General features: G+C 39.0%; 1 protein-coding gene across 5 annotated transcripts in view; it reads right to left on the reverse strand.

The window, feature by feature from the left end:
• Nucleotides 1–5,742: 5,742 nt before the first annotated feature.
• Nucleotides 5,743–16,105, reverse strand: part of MCCC2 (methylcrotonyl-CoA carboxylase subunit 2) — a 60,080-nt gene continuing 49,717 nt past the window's right edge. For 4 of the 5 annotated variants that reach the window (XM_073235323.1, XM_073235319.1, XM_073235320.1 and 1 more), the window contains 6 exons: nt 15,579–15,655; nt 14,780–14,846; nt 11,481–11,637; nt 10,503–10,617; nt 8,644–8,729; nt 5,743–5,945 (listed from right to left, as the gene is read on the reverse strand). In XM_073235323.1, the coding sequence (XP_073091424.1) occupies nt 5,828–5,945; nt 8,644–8,729; nt 10,503–10,617; nt 11,481–11,637; nt 14,780–14,846; nt 15,579–15,655 (620 nt within the window). In that variant the 3' untranslated portion in view covers nt 5,743–5,827. The remainder of the gene's footprint in view (nt 5,946–8,643; nt 8,730–10,502; nt 10,618–11,480; nt 11,638–14,779; nt 14,847–15,578; nt 15,656–16,105) is intronic. The other variant, XM_073235321.1, reaches the window with a different exon arrangement.

The following is a 16,105-nucleotide window of genomic DNA, read 5'->3' on the forward strand; positions in this document are numbered from 1 at the left end:
GAATACAACTTACAGAGCTGATAGTACAAGTATTATTATGGCCTGAAATCAAGACATATTTTTTTAGTGCAGCCTAGAATGTAACTCACTCTTATAAGGAGTCTCATCACACTGTTAACCTGTATCAAGTTTGTTGATGAAGTTCCATAGTCTTTTTTCTTTTTCCATATGAATTGCTGCAGAGCCAGGTTTCCCCAGTTCTGTGTTTCTTATTTTCCTGAATTTAGACATAGGACTCCATACTTAATTACTCCTAAATTTCCTCTTGTTTTGAACCTTTGATTACCACCTGCCAAGATTTATGAATCTTTATTCCATCCTTTATGGTCAGGCAGTGAGTGGCCTGAGCTCTAGAATCAGACATACTTGGGTAAAATCAGATTTATTTGAGACAAATGGCTCAAATGGCTACGCAGAAGACCAACTTAAGAGGCCAGCTCGATGCCTGACAAGAAATGTTTCTGCACCATATTTGTTGAAGGAATTAATGAAATAATGACTGAAGGCAGTGATAACAAGGGAGACTGGTTATGAAGCTCTGATCCAAATGAGAACAGAAGGAAGTCTAAATTGAGATTAGTTTGGTGATAAAGGTGGAGGATTTAGGGAGCTATTTGTAAGGTAGAATCAATAGGACTTACTGGGCAATTGATTGTCAGGGTAAAGAAGAGGAAGGAATCACAATGGCACCCATGTTCCTGGCCTGAGCATCTAGAGGCTACTGCTGCTGAGAACAGGATATATACATACCCTATGGGCCCACCCTACAGGATTGCCTGAAGGCCCCAGGGAAATAGGAGCACCCTCTGTCACCCGTCTCTTTAACTGAAATGAGATTGATACCTTTGTGAATCTAACTCAAATATGCCATGGGTATATTTGATCAAAAATAAACTCTGGATGAATCTCGAAGACATTATGCTAAGTGAAATAAGCCAGACACAAAAGGACAAAGATTGTGATTCCACTTCTTAGACTATGCAGATTCATAGAGATGGAAAGTAGAATAAGGGTTACCAGGGGCTGAGGAAAAGAGAATAGGGATTCTTCTTGTTTAATGGGCATAGAGTTTCAGTTTGGGATGATGAGAAGTTCTGGAGATGATTCCTTGATGTCCATTGTGAACATACCTCATACCACTGAACTGCACACCTAAGACTGGTTAAAATGGAAACTTTGATGTTATGTATATTTTGCCACAATAAAAAAAAATATTTTAAATGCAATGTCAAGTTACCAACCATCCGTGCTGACAAATATTCCCTTTTATCCAGTTGCAGTTGGTTGGGAGTGAGGAACTGACAAAAGTCCTCGGAGACTTAAATCCTGTTTAATCCACTGAGAAGAACAACTTCTCAGTGCCTAAAAAGGTGTAAAGAATGACTCAGTAAATAATTCTGTGGCGGCAAAATGTCAGCTGCTGTTACGACCCATTATGTAAAATATTTCCCTTGTTTTTGCTTCTTTTTGCTCTAGTCTTATTTATTTCCATCGTCCCAGATAAATCTCATTAAAAACTTTTACTAGTGGTAACGACTTTCAGCAGTTAGCCTGAAATGAGGTACATAAAGAAGTCAAAATATTGCAAATTTTTATCTGGGCTGAGAGCTATACCTAAAAGATGTATATACAACCTAAAATTTAAGACTTTAAATTCATGGAAGTGTCTTGAACTGAACAGTTGCTGCATTTTGAAATCTCCTAGGCTAGCCTTACCCTGTGAAGTGACTCTCAGCTTTGGCTGCACATTGTAATCACTTAACGGAACTTTAAAAATTACTGATATCCGATCCTAACCTAAAGAATCTGATTTGATTACCTAGAGTCCAGCCTGGGCATCAGGATTTTCCATAAGCAAAGTCCCTCAGGTGATTCTAATGTTCAGCCCAGACTTCAAATCAATGACCACTAAAAAGTTACAGAATAGGTATCTAGCATACTGGCTTCTAAGATTGCTCAAAACCTGACATGTAAAAAAAAAAAAAACCTGACATGTAGCATCAGTGTAAGTCCATGATGTTAATGAGTTACAGGAACAGCAACCACACATCCCACATATCCCAGTCTGCCTGGTCAGTTACAGCTCACACGTTTCCCAGTGTGATTATTAAAAACGGCAGCTCTTTCACTCTCAGAGCATTCCAGGATGGATGATCAATTATGTAGTCACCTCAATTACAAGCCTCAGCACCTGGAAGGTACATTTGCCTAAAAGGTCAAATGGGAATGTAAATTTCATTTAGCTCCAAGAACTTTACCTTTAGCATTCTGATTCCACATACAAGAGAATCTGAGGCATATTAAATAAAAAAGTATTTTTAAGTATTTTGTGGAAAGGCTTTTTGTTAGAATGAAAATCTATCTCATTATTAAATATTATTGTATTTAATTTGTAACATTTATAGAGAAATGTTATAAATGACAGGAGACCATGATTATCTAGCTTATTTTCTTGCCATTTTTTTAAATACTGAATTTCAGAACCGATCAATAAAAGATTAGTAAGAACTGGCTTTTCCCAGAACAGTCAACAATCATCCTTCCAGTATGCCAATATCAACACATTTCAGAACTATTAAGGACTATGCAATCTCCCCACAAAAAAAAACTCTTAATGAAATCATTCAAAACCTGCTATTATTTACCCCTCTAAAGGTAGTATATGGCCTCTCTTTAGTTGTGCCCTGCACATAATAAGCATGCACATTTGGTAAATGATCCATTTTTCACTTGCACATTCAACAGTAGTGCCTTCTGTTAGTGTAGAAGAAATATCCTGACAAATCTAATTTGAAAACATTTGTCCTGCCAACTAGAAAAAATACAAGTAATTCTGTCTCTTTCTTCATTAAGTGCCCAGAGGAGCTAATTTAGAGATTAATTTGCTGTGTATTTCTTAAAATTCTGTTACTCATATTATCCTAGCCAAAATGCATAATAGCCAAAATGTAAAAACAAAAACCGAACACCAAAAATATTCTCACTACAAAAAAAAAAAAAAAAACGTTGTGTGAGGTGATGGATGTGTTAAGTAACCATATGGTAGTGATCTTTTCACATATACGTGTATCAGATCATCACATCATGTTATGTCTGTTACAGTTCAGTGAAGCTAAGGGTGGGACAGACAAAAAAATGCTGCCCACTTTTTATTGGTTAAAATATACAAAATAATTTAAGTATGGTGTGAGTGATGATTGTGACATTCCTAGATAAAGGCAAAAACATTCCTAGTATGTCCAGGAATCTTTGACTTGTAAATGGATCCTACCAAAGGAATCTTGATTTAAAAACCACTTCGTTTTCTGACATGGATGTAAATTTTAACTGAAATTGTAACATAATTTAGTATTTTAATACACTTACTGTGTTCCTTGGTTGGTTTACAAACTGGCCCCTGAACACGGAGGGCAGGGAGAGACTGAAGAGGCAGGTCACTCCAGATTGCTAGGCGGCAGGTTTAATAAGCAGGGGAACACACTTAAAGGGTTTCTCTGGAGCGGCCATGAGGCGAGTGATCTCCACACCTACCTGCCACAATCTTAAAAGTTTAGAGAGAGATGTTAAGAAGGTTCAGTCACCTCTCACGGCTCTGTCCTTGAAGTGGCTACTGCAACGGGAGGGCGCAGAATGTGCGGGGCGCACGGAACATACACAACGTCACACTCAGAGGGTCCGAGCATCAAGTTCTGTTCCAAAGGGAGGGGGAAGGTGCCGCCCACTGCCCAGATCAATGTGCAGGTCAACCGGCAGACAGAGGTGATGGATGACTTCCAACGTCCTTCTGAAAATGCCACCTACCTCTGAATTCTTATCATCTATCTGTACACATCTCAAAAAACTAAATTGAACTCTGATACATAAATGTGGCCTAAATTGAATATCACACACAAATGTTTGAAATATTAATTTTATTAGGAAAGCATTTGATAGTTAAATCACATAATCAATCACTTAATTTTAAAATGATTTGGCCTGAGGATATTGATTAAAATATGGATTTTTTTCATTCATTCAACAAACATTTGAGCACCTATAAGTGCCAAACATTAGCGGTACAAGCTAAATAAGAGGATCTTTGCTCTCCTAGAGCTTACAATCTAGCTGGAGTGCAATATTAAATGTTTATATTTCTTCTATAAGATAGGGGGAAGCGACAAGGGAAGTGGATGGTGCTCTACAAGAGTACATAGTAGGTATCTAACCAGCCCAGGGAAGTCACAGTGACAAAAACCTAACTGTTTAAGAAGGAGCAGTAGAACAGTTCAGGCAGAAGGAAACTTATAGACCCTAAGGCAGGGAAGTCTTCACAGGTTCAAAGGACTAGAAGTCTAGAATGGCTGGGCCACTGTGTGTGAAAAGAGGAATCAAGGCGACGAGGCTGATGAGGTGATGATCAGGAGCATGGAGGCCATTAGGGGTCTGGCACCGCAGAGAACCAGTGAAAGACTTCAGTAAGGGAGCAGCATGACCAGAAGTGCACTTCAGAATGGCCATCCCAGCTCCAGAGCAATGGAGAAACTGGACTAGGTAAGACTGGCTGCAGGCAGACCACTTCCAAAGCCTGTAGCAGTGACAGACAAAAATATCTGGGAGGATTCAAGAGATAGATAACAACATCAACAGACCTTGATGACTGAATCTGAGGTTCCTATAAGACAATTAGGCCCAGTAGCCCTGTAAGATATGCTCAGGGGAAACTGTGTTAAGAACTGTCAATGCAGGATCATCCGCATTTAGATGGCAACTAAAACTGTAAGAAGGGCTACAGTGGCCCAGTGAGGATTAATCAAGCAATAAGAATCACACACATTTAAAAATGAGATGTGTCAGGGGCTGGGGGGAAGGGCAATCAGTAGTTATTATTTAGTAACAGTTTTAGCTTGGGATAATGAAAAGTTCTAGAGATGGATGGGGATGATGGTTGCACATCAGTATGAAGGTAGTTAATGCCACAGAACTGCACACTTAAAAATGGTTAAAATGGCAAATTTTCTATTGTATATTACACCACACTTTTAAAAAAACAAAGAGATACTTTCGAGCTATTTGTATCTTTTAGAATAAGACCATATTCACGTATTATAATTAAAAATCAGCATGAACGGTGAAGAGGGTGGGGGAAGAATCAGCAGAGTAAGAGGAGCCTGCAAAGGGGACTGAACAAGAAAGGCCAAAAAGGTTGACAGAAAACCTAGAGCGTCATGGCAAGGAAGTTAAGGATAGCATTTCTAGGAGGAAGTATTTGACTGATTTAAACGCCACTAAGAATTAAATCAGATAAAGTCAGAAAAGAAGCGACTAGTTTCTGCAACACGGAGATCAACCTTGGAATGAGCTGTTGGCAGTGGAAGCCAGTGATGGGTAGGCTAAGGAGAGAATGGGCAGGAAATAAGAGCCTCAATGCAGATGGCAAGAAGTCTGACTATTATGGAAAGGAGTAGGATGGTGGCTGGGGGAAAAATAGATGCTTTAAAAAAAAAAGTGTTAAAAATATCATGCAAAATCAGAAAATCAATCATTTCACTGGAAATGGAACTTCATGTTAATAATTTCAGGAATACCTGGAATTTATAGGTTATAGAATTTTTTATACTACTTATGGGTCAGAAAGGATACCTGTTATTCTCTTCATTTTACGGGTAAAATAAAGGTTCATCAAATAAGTATCTTCAATAATTTTTTTTTAAGATAGGAAAGTATAATGTACTGAGTGAAGAAAACAATTTTTACTATGATGGCCACATGTTGAAAAAGTTTAATATTTTAAGGCTACTAATGTATTAATTTTTGGTACATGTTCATCAGAAGATGTTTTCTATCCCAGTTACATCCTGAAGATGCCAAAGTCAGTCTTCTGGATTGGCGCGTTGAGGGCTGCGCTAATACTGAGACCCAGAACTAGTCTGGTGTCCACTGGATCAATAATCCCATCATCCCACAGCCTGATAAAAGAACAAAACATCGGTTATTAGGAATCCACCACCAAACTATCATTTATACACTCCATGCCCAGAAGTGACAAGGAGGTTTTTCTTCAGGTAATACACAGATCTACTGATTAGAAAGAAAAACGACGTGACTTTTGTCCCGGGTCCCCCAGAATGTCTTTTCAAGCTTATGGCTTCAGGATCTGCTCACTGGAAGAAATCACGAAATAATTTCTGATTTTAAAATACTGTTACTTATTTCAGGAAAAACGTTCCTGTCCCTCTTCTGCCCACACAAATGTACAAATCAAGTTGATGTATTCCTGTTATTAAAATGGAAAGCCAGGTAATTACAGGTAATAAGCCCAGGTGATAGTCTCAAACCAAAGTTTCTCCTGGAAAAGGTGTATTTCCCCAAATTTCCAAACTCTTAAGAAACTATAAAAATACTCAATAGACTTCAGTACATTTTATTAATAAAATAAATACCTTCATATGTAGTTCTTTATTTTTTGCAGTAAGAGGAAAAACAAGTAATAGCTCTAAACTGCTTTCAGAAGAAAGTCTCAAGTAGAAATTTTAGTTTCCTTTTTACTGACAACCTCAAATTTATAAAGAAAATGAGAGAGAAATATTGCTTTTTAAAGGTCATTAGTGGGTGGCAGTTTTGCTTTCTTTAAACAAACTGCCTTGAGTGTCTGGACACAGCATCAATTATTAAACCATGCTTACATCAACAGACCATGAATCAAATCTTTGCTCATAAAACATTCATAAGAGGAACCCTGAAGTATCAACAGCCAATAAAAAAAGGCTACTCTTGTCATTTGTAACCAGGTCAGTTGATCACACTCTCTTCTGAAGCCTAGAGCAGAGCAAGTAACCCAGCAAGTGTCATGATGCTGGGGTGCCTCACAAAATTCATTAAAAAGACTGCTCAAGGGAAGAGGCCCTAACCAAGTGCTTGGGAGAGTCTGATTGCAAAAACAACTGAGCAGAAGAAAGCTGGCATGTTGAGTATGTAACATGTAAGGATTAAGCAAAAACAGGTTACAGATGACAGAGCTCTCCAAAAAGACAGATGTAGCCATGGTAAAGCCTAAACAGACCATAGAATTTTATTGTTCATCTGAGATTTATTAGGAAGGTGCCACAAACTGGCTTAAAAATCCTTTCATCTTTGAAAGCAACTTGCTGCCTCCATGCCACCAAGTGTTTCAACAGAAGGGTTAAGCATCTACAATTAACAGAAAAACTTTACTGTCCTCCGTGTTTATTTCCAAAGATAAGTCTATTTGGACCATTTGCTCTCCTGCCTTGAATATAATATAGCCCATTAAAATAATAATAATGACATAGGTATGAAAATAATAAAGGATTCAGTCTTTCTCAAGAGAGGATTTGGCCAGCGCTGAGAGACAAATTAATGGCTCACACAAAATACACTATTTTTCTAAGTTTAATACTCAACTGTCCTTGTGAATCTCAGTCATAATGTTAAATGAATGAAGGCAAGCTTATAAAATATATTTTCTCTTAACCATTTATATGGTTTTCTATTTCCTCTTTGCTTTTACTGGCTACTATATAATTCTGTTTAAGTGTTGATAAGAAGAAATGTTTCTTAGACCAAAGACTATAACATATTTTGGTTTTAATTAAATGAATCAGTGACCCACCAAACAAAATATACCTGAAATTTGCTTGTAAAAATTCATATTAACAAGAAGAAAACAGGCTCTTAAAATATCCCAGATGGTATTATTTGAATTCTGAAACTAATTATGCTCTTGAAAATAAGTACACGCGGCCTTTGTACCCGCAATGCTAGGAGCAGTGCCTGCCATAGAAGATGTGTTCCAATGACTGAAATGGATTCTAACTCTGCAAATTCTTTTCTCCCTCCCCTCCAGTTTGCCTTCACTAGTAAATGGCATAAATCACAGTATAACCTAATTTTAAAAGACACAAAGAGTTATTTTCTTTTTTCCATCTTCCTAAGGGATAAAAGGAAGATGGGAAGCTTATAGATTATTCTTCAGCATAAAGAACATTAAAGTTGTGGAAAAAAGCTGTCTGAAAGCACGTGGCAGCAAGTCTCCAGCTGGGACAGGCTGTGGTAATGAACTGCTTCATTAAGTGGTGTAAGAAACAGAGGAGCTGAGATGTCTGTGTTGGCACGTGGACCACAGCTACGACTAAATTACCTTCTGAACACACAAGCACCCTTGTTAACAAGTGCCAACAAGCGTTCAACTAATCTCATGCTTAAAATGGTATAAAAAGAATAATCAAAGAGAGGGCTGTGACAGGAATCCCTACGTTTAACCAAAAACTGTAATAGAACTAATTCCTGAAAGTGACCCAGCCAGGTTTGTAACTCTCAACGTCCCAGCCCCAGCGTGGCCCACCTCTGCCTGCAGTACCCCTCCAGGCCCCGGACACCTCAACCAGAGGTGGGATAAGGGAAGAGGGGTAGAGGGAGGCAGAATCAGAGGACCGTGGATCCACAGCCCAGCCTGGGAGATAGGGTGGCGTTTCAGCAACAGGCATTCCCATTATAGTGATAACAATACAAAATTAAGTGTGTCCAAATGTCATTCTTTGTTTCCCACAAAGGCTAAACCATCCCAATGGCTCAGATCTCTGTAAAGCTGCTGCCCTGACTGCCAAGATGCACCCGAAAAGGAGTTCGTCATTCCCTGGCTCCCACCTGGCACTGGAGAAGTAAGGGTTTCCTTCCTCTTCAAACCTCTTAATGATGGGCTCTTTCAAAGCTGCTTCTTCAGCACTGGAGAACTGAACAAAAAGGGACTATGAGAAAGTCCACTGCAGTGGAACAACAGATCTGCTCAAGAGAACCTCAAGAAAAAAGGGGCAACAGTTTTCATAAATCCCAGGGTACCAACCAACATCTGCCCAGGGACGGACAGACCACAAGTAATGCTTTAACATACCATGATCTCACCTGAGATACAAGTATCAAATTAGTGAACTGTTACAGCTCCCTTATCAGAGTCAACATCCTGAGGCTGTTTAAGGTAAGGGCCCAACAATGGATGTGAATTATACAGTATAACAAAAGAGGCTATATTGCATTTAGCAGCTTCTGTTCAAGGAAGAGAAGTAGGGAATTTTCACTCAAAATAGCCAAAATTTTAAACATTTAAAGATTAAAGGGGTAAAATACCAACTACATTATGAAGAACCTCTTCAATTTCCCAGATGGCTGAGAGATATTTTTCCCAATTAAAGATTTAATGGCTTGAGTGTCAGTATTGCCAAAAACAAGTGATAATTCAGATGTAAAAATCTTTATGCAAACTAATTTTAAAACCTTGAAAAATATTTTTGACCTAAAAAAAATCCCACACCAAAAACAAATGATTTATTTTAAATAAACCCAACCTACTTTCATGTACTCCCATAGTTTAATGTCATTTATAGGTTAAGAATTTAGAAGAACCACCAATAAAATCTTGTATTATTTTCCTTTCATACATAAAAGGATGAATTTATATATCTGTATATCAAATTAACTAAAAAACAACTATTTAATAAGAGATCGCCATGCTGGGCTAGAGCTTAAGACATGTCTTCAAAATATCAGGTGGACTTTCATAACCCCCACACCCAAACCCACCACCCCTCAACGCACACACAAAAGTGGAGTTTTCTTTTCACTTGGACACTAGTCAGTACTAAAGTGAATCAGAAACTTTAAGTCCCATTGTTCCTATTGCTTAGGAAAGGTAACTGGGGTTAGGAGGCATGGGTAGGAGGCATTCAAGGAGGCAGGAACCACCCTCTGGTTTTTATTACTCCCACTCCACAGACTAGGCAATTGACCAGACGATCCCTAAATGGCAATGCTGGGGGGCTGGGAAAGTAGGGCCTCTTTTATTTTACACCATTCATGATGAAACAAGGACCTAAGCAATTTCAGGAACATACATCCATTATTCTAAGGCCTGGCACTTACACAAAGTAGTTAAAAGTTATAACTAATAAAAATTAATGCAAAATTTCAGAAAATCTCAGCAGAGATTCAAACAAAAGAATCTATTTTAAAAGCAGCCACTTGCTAATGTGTCTTTCATCAATCTTCTCATGCCCTTTCTGTTTTTCTTCATTTGTACTTTCACAGTATAAAAATGTTAATCAATTCCCATTAGATCACTGAATCCTCCCACTCAAGGTGTCCTCAACAACAATCTCAAAGTAAAATGGAAAAAACAAAATTCTGCTGCTTTAGGTCATAAAATCAAAGAAGTAAATCAGATTTATTTCAATCTCACTAACTGCCAATGACTCAGAATCAAACATCTTTATGCCTCAGGCATTCACAGGCAGTGTTTCTGAAGTGTTTCTTAGAGATTCCGAAAAATCTCAAGAAGTTACCTCAAACGAAATGGCTTTAAAAAGAGAGACAGAGAATGTGGATGTCTGCATTGCTGAAACAACTCCCAGGCCCGCACCCACACATGTGCCGGGGTTCTGGGGCACTGCTCCCTGCCTCCAGGGTGTTCACTGGGCAAAACCAAACCCCAAGATAGAGAAGAAGAAATTCACCTCTTTCCCTTCCCGTGCCCTTTGGTCCTTTGCTACTGTCGCCAGCACACTGGCCGCCTGTTCTCCTCCCATCACTGAGATGCGAGCGTTTGGCCACATATAGAGAAACCTTGGGCTATGGCGGGGAAAGAAAGAATGATCAAAATAATTCACTGTATGACACAGAGATTTCCAGAGGCCCATGTTTACCTTTTAAATTTGTGGTTCTTCATTCTAGCTGCACATTACAATCATCTGGGAATTTTAAAAAATGCCTAAAACCCACCCCAGACTGATCTACAGAGGTGGGGCCTGAGCATGGTAGGATTTTTAAGTCTTATAGGTGAGTCTCACATCTGTTTTGACAAGTTTTATTTTTCCACTTCATCCAAATTTACTGAGCATAAAAGTATTTAAAATATCCTCTTAATATCTGTGGTCATGTCCTGTTTTCCATTCTTGATATTGGTCATGTGTGCCTTTTCACTTTAACTTTTGGTTTTATCAGGGGATTATCGAGTTTGTTAACCTTTTAAACAAAACAACTTTGGACTTCCCTAATTCTTCTGTCTTTAAAATGTTTGCTCTTCATTATGTCCTATTTTCTATTTTTCTTATGTTTAACATGCTGTTCTCTGAAGGTCTTGTGCTAGCTGCTAGCTTTGTTGATTTTCAGCCTTTCTTTTCCCAGTGTATCTATTAAGTCCACACACCTTTCTCAAAGCAAGACTTTAGCCACACCACACAAGTAATGATATGTAGTATATTCATTATTAGCCATTTCAAGATATTTCCTGATTCTCATTGTGGATTTCTTCCAAGTAGCACCTTTAGCATTAAATTCCATTTTACATCTCTGGATAATATAAACTATGGTATAATCGATAAGATTTTTGAATGCCATTCTGTATTTCAAATACACCTGAAATAAACTCGTCATTTATAATTATACTTGAAGTATGATTCTTTCTTCCAGAGAAAATCATGACAACCACCTACCTGTATGCTCTGCCACACATCCCATAGTTTCCAGCCCCATATGAACCCCCAATGATGACAGTGAACTTAGGCACATTGGCACAGGCTACAGCAGCCACCAACTTGGCACCATCCTTGGCAATTCCTTCAGCTTCATAGTCTCTACCAACCATAAATCCTAAAAGAAAGATAAGAGAGAAATACCATTTGACTCAGGAATTCCACTGCTAGGAATTTACCCGAAGAAAATAAGATCCCTGATTCAAAAAGACATATGCACCCCTATGTTTATTGCAGCACTATTTACAATAGCCAAGATATGGAAGCAACCCAAGTGTCCATCAGTAGACGAATGGATAAAGAAGATATGGCACATATACACACTGGAATACTACTCAGCCATAAGAAGAAAACAAATCCTACCATTTGGAACAACATGGATGGAGCTAGAGGGTATTATGCTCAGTGAAATAAGCCAGGCAGAAAAAGACAAGTACCAAATGATTTCACTCTTTTGTGGAGTATAACAACAAAGCAAAACTGAAGGGACAAAACAGCAACAGACTCAGACTCCAAGAAGGGACTAGTGGTTACCAAAGGGAAGGTTGGGGAGGGTAGGAGAGGGGGATTAAGGGGCATTATGATTAGCACACATAATGTAGGGGGTCACGGGGAAGACAGTATAGCACAGAGAAGACAAGTAGTGACTCTATGACATCTTACTACACTGATGGACAGTGACTGCAATGGAGTGTTGGGGGCGGGGAACTAGATAGTATGGGTGAATATTGTAACCGCAATGTTGCTCATGTGAAACCTTCATAAGACTGTATATTAATGATACCCTAAAAAAATTCAAAGGGAAAAAAATTGTGTGTGTGTGTGTGTAAAAAGACCAGAAAGAGAGCCTCTGGACGATGGGATTAATGTGCAGAAGTCAATTCGACCAAGATACTGGAAGGACATCTTGTCAAGCTATATTTTACTATAGGTCTCTCACATTCACACATGTTTATATGTGAAACAGACCCCAAAAAAATTTGTTTTAAAAGGTAAAATACAATTTTCTCTAATGACTAAAAATTTTCCTTAAAACGATTCATCTGGACGCACAGAGATCTTAAACAAGGTAAGGATGCATTTGTTTTCAAGAATTATCTCTAAACAGTAGCTTGATGACGAGGAATGTGACACGGCAAGCTAAGGAAAAAGTACCTTTGGCTCTCTCTTTGGAGAACCAAACTCTTGGGGCTCATATTCACTGACCTGGTTTAAAATATAGACTGTTCCTTCTGAAGTGCTGCTTTAAAACTTTGATGAAATACAGATTAATGTTTCATAAAGATGCTAAAAGCTCCTGCTAGGGACTCAAGAACAGGGTAAAACAATTTTTCATTATAATTAAAGGATTCTTCTACTTCAAGCTCCCAGTTCTGTTAGAACTGCTCTGCCAGCTGAACTGAGCCTTCCAGACCTTAGGCTCCCTCCTCCTTACCTGCAGACACCAAGTCAGGCTTCATTTGGCTCCCACCCCACCTGAAGACTCACTTGCCAATTTGATTGTCACTGTTCTTGCTTTGCCAGTCTCCAGCATCAGGTCATCCAATTCAACTCAACCTGTTTTTAATAGGGTACTTGAACTTGCAGCGGATACAACAGTCCTGATAGGCCAGCCCTTGCGCTCACCAGGCGCTATCTGAGCTGGGCCCTCAGAACTCCTTTATCTATCTTACCTTGACTCCTGAAACTTTGCATAATAGCTATCTCAAATACCAAATATCTTCAAGCTCTTACCCCAACCCACCACTCTGCTGCCCCTCCATTCCCTGTAAGTGATTTTGCATTGAAAAAGAAGGTCCAGGCCCTCCCCCGTGGCTTTCCCCAATCCTTCTCCTTCCCACCATAAGAAGCAACATAGTCATGCTCCCTTTCTTCTTTACTCTCTTCTCTGGAAGAAATCAGAGCTACTCAAAGACTGTCCCTGAGTCCTCTTCTTTTCTCTAGGGGGTATTCTTATATCTTCCCACAACTTTAAATACCATCTCCACATTCTGATGATACCTACATTTTCACCCCAGCTAACAAACCTCTTTTGTGCTCAAGATTCATTCAACTGCCTACTTCCTATCTCCAAATGGATGTACTGCATAGGTTCCCTCAAATGCAATGCTGTGAAACCAAACTCAACCTCTGCTCTCTGCCCCCAGCACAGGCAAACAAAACAAAAATGTAGGAGTCTCACAAGCGCAAGGTTTAACTTAATAGTTGCTTAGAACAAGGTCCCTGGGATAGTGAAGCATCAGAATCCTTTTTATCTGCTCTTTAACAAGATTTGCCACATAGGTCCCCTAAGGCTGCCATCTGGATATAAATGCTCTCAAAACTCATCAAACCAAGTACCTTAAACTTAAGGGCAGCACCAGATGAAGATGTTTCAGCACCAGTACTATTTAAAGTCCTGCTGACTGTCAAGAGCCAAACTCCTTCTTACCATTAAGGGTTTGTCTGATTCCCCCCTTAATTAGATCAAAGGAAGCCCCCACTTCCTTTGAACCCAAGATACCATGGATGACTTAGAAAACTGGGGGGAAAAATGTTTCCAGCTAACCAACATATCTAAATGCCACCTATATGTTAGGCACTATGTAACTGACAAGGAAGTATAAATAACAGAATCATAGAATTCTAGGAAAAAGAACTCTAGAACCGTAAGAGGCCTTCAAAATCATTTCATCTACCATACTAATATCAAGGTCATCTATGGAACATGAAATCCAGAGATGACATTGGTCACACCATTCTTTGGGGTCAAAACTCAAATCCCTGGACTTTGTTCAGGACAGACATGTACATTTTTAAAAAATGTTGCTTCATGTAGAATTAACTGCACAATAAAATATGTGGAAAAGGAGGACCTTAGCATGTGTTTGACACCCTTTAAGAGGAACAAAGCACTGGGAAAGAGACGATGGATCACACAACACCTGGCACTGACCAGGCAGCGTTACCAGCAGAGAAGAGCTTTGCTGCTCTCCGGGTGTGGGGATTTGCATGTGCAGAGTAAAGGGAAGCCATCTGACTGTGATACACGTAACACAGAAAATGCTTCACTTAGAAAATAGGGATAACCTTCTCAAAATATTTAATTCACGAAGGATTAATCCTTAAAGAGACTCCAGAGAGCATGCCTCCAATAGCACTTTCAGCTATGATGATGTAAGGTCCTATGTCTGCACTGCAAATTACAAGCATGAGCCATACTGGACAGAGCAGCTCTAGAAGAAATGCAACCGGCCAGACCAATTAAGCTATTTTCTTACCAGTAATGTTTTGAAGGAATAGCAGAGGAATATTCCTTTGGCAGCATAACTGGATGAAGTGAGCCCCCTAGCAAATAAAATATAAATCTTTTTAAAGGGGAGTTAACAAATCTGTAATCATCATGTACCCTACAGACACCACACAGGTCAAAGACAAGAAGGAGTGCCCTTTGCTTGGCTAGTCTGATGTTAGAGTAACGGTTAACAATAATACTACCAGCAGGCTGACTCAAGACCAACGGGACATGACTGTGGTTTGCACTGTACATGTTCTGCAGCCCCTGTGTGCTTACTGGCACATGGCTACAGGGCAACTACTGTTGCCGGGGAACAAGTCAATCATGGACATTCCACACAGCAAATGAAACTTAACAGAGATGAACTGCTTGTCAGTAAGAATTTCTGAGCCTCACTGTAATTCTCTAGTTCTCCTTTAAAAAGAATATAAACACTTTCAAGGCAAGTATTCTTAGAGTCTAATATGTACATGTCAACCATAGCAGTTATAAAGCAAGGATCTTACAAGAAACCTTACTAAAATGAACACTTGATTTTTTCAATAGTGTCTAGATAGTTCAACCATGCTAAGGTAAACCCCATAAAAGCTACTTTAAACATTAACATGCATGCATACACACATCCATGCTCGTGTGCACATATACTCAGACTCTGCTTGCTAAAGCATCTGGCTAAATATTTTAAAGCTTTTATGTGATAAATTTTCATTCCTTATTTGACCCTCAAAGTTAATTAGGTTTATATTAAAACAAAATCTTGGAACATGTTTAACAGTACTTGCCTTTTTTGCAGATTCAGAAAATAGAACTCCATTATTTCCAATGATACCTACTGGGTATCCAAATATTCTAGCAAATCCTCAAAAGAAAAGTGAAAAAACATTTGTGTATTTCAGAAGGCTTTTAATTCACAAGAAACAGACACACTTCTATATTCTTTACTGTCACATCAAACTTAAAAATGTGGAGATTTTGTCTGTGGTACAGACCAGCTCACATCACCATTTGTAATTTCTCAGGTTCTGGAGTCTGGGTTTTTTGCTTTTTTCAAATGAGTGTTAGAGGTAAAGTTACCCACTTGTCTGACTGGCTGGTTTGGTTAGATGACTGGGTTAGCTGACGTGTCATCCATTCACTCACAGACCATCTATGAACCAGATAGAGCATATACTGAAATAGAACAAATCAAAGATGTAGAGCCCCTTAAAGGTCAATGTTCAGACCTATCAGCCAGTGTCAGGGGAGTGGCATGCCTGGAAATGCCTGTGGTAATGATAGGCCCTTGAAATAAAGGGGATAAACTCAGCAA

Source organism: Manis javanica, chromosome 1 (genome assembly GCF_040802235.1).
Source record: "Manis javanica isolate MJ-LG chromosome 1, MJ_LKY, whole genome shotgun sequence".
In the NCBI taxonomy this organism is placed as follows: domain Eukaryota; kingdom Metazoa; phylum Chordata; class Mammalia; order Pholidota; family Manidae; genus Manis; species Manis javanica.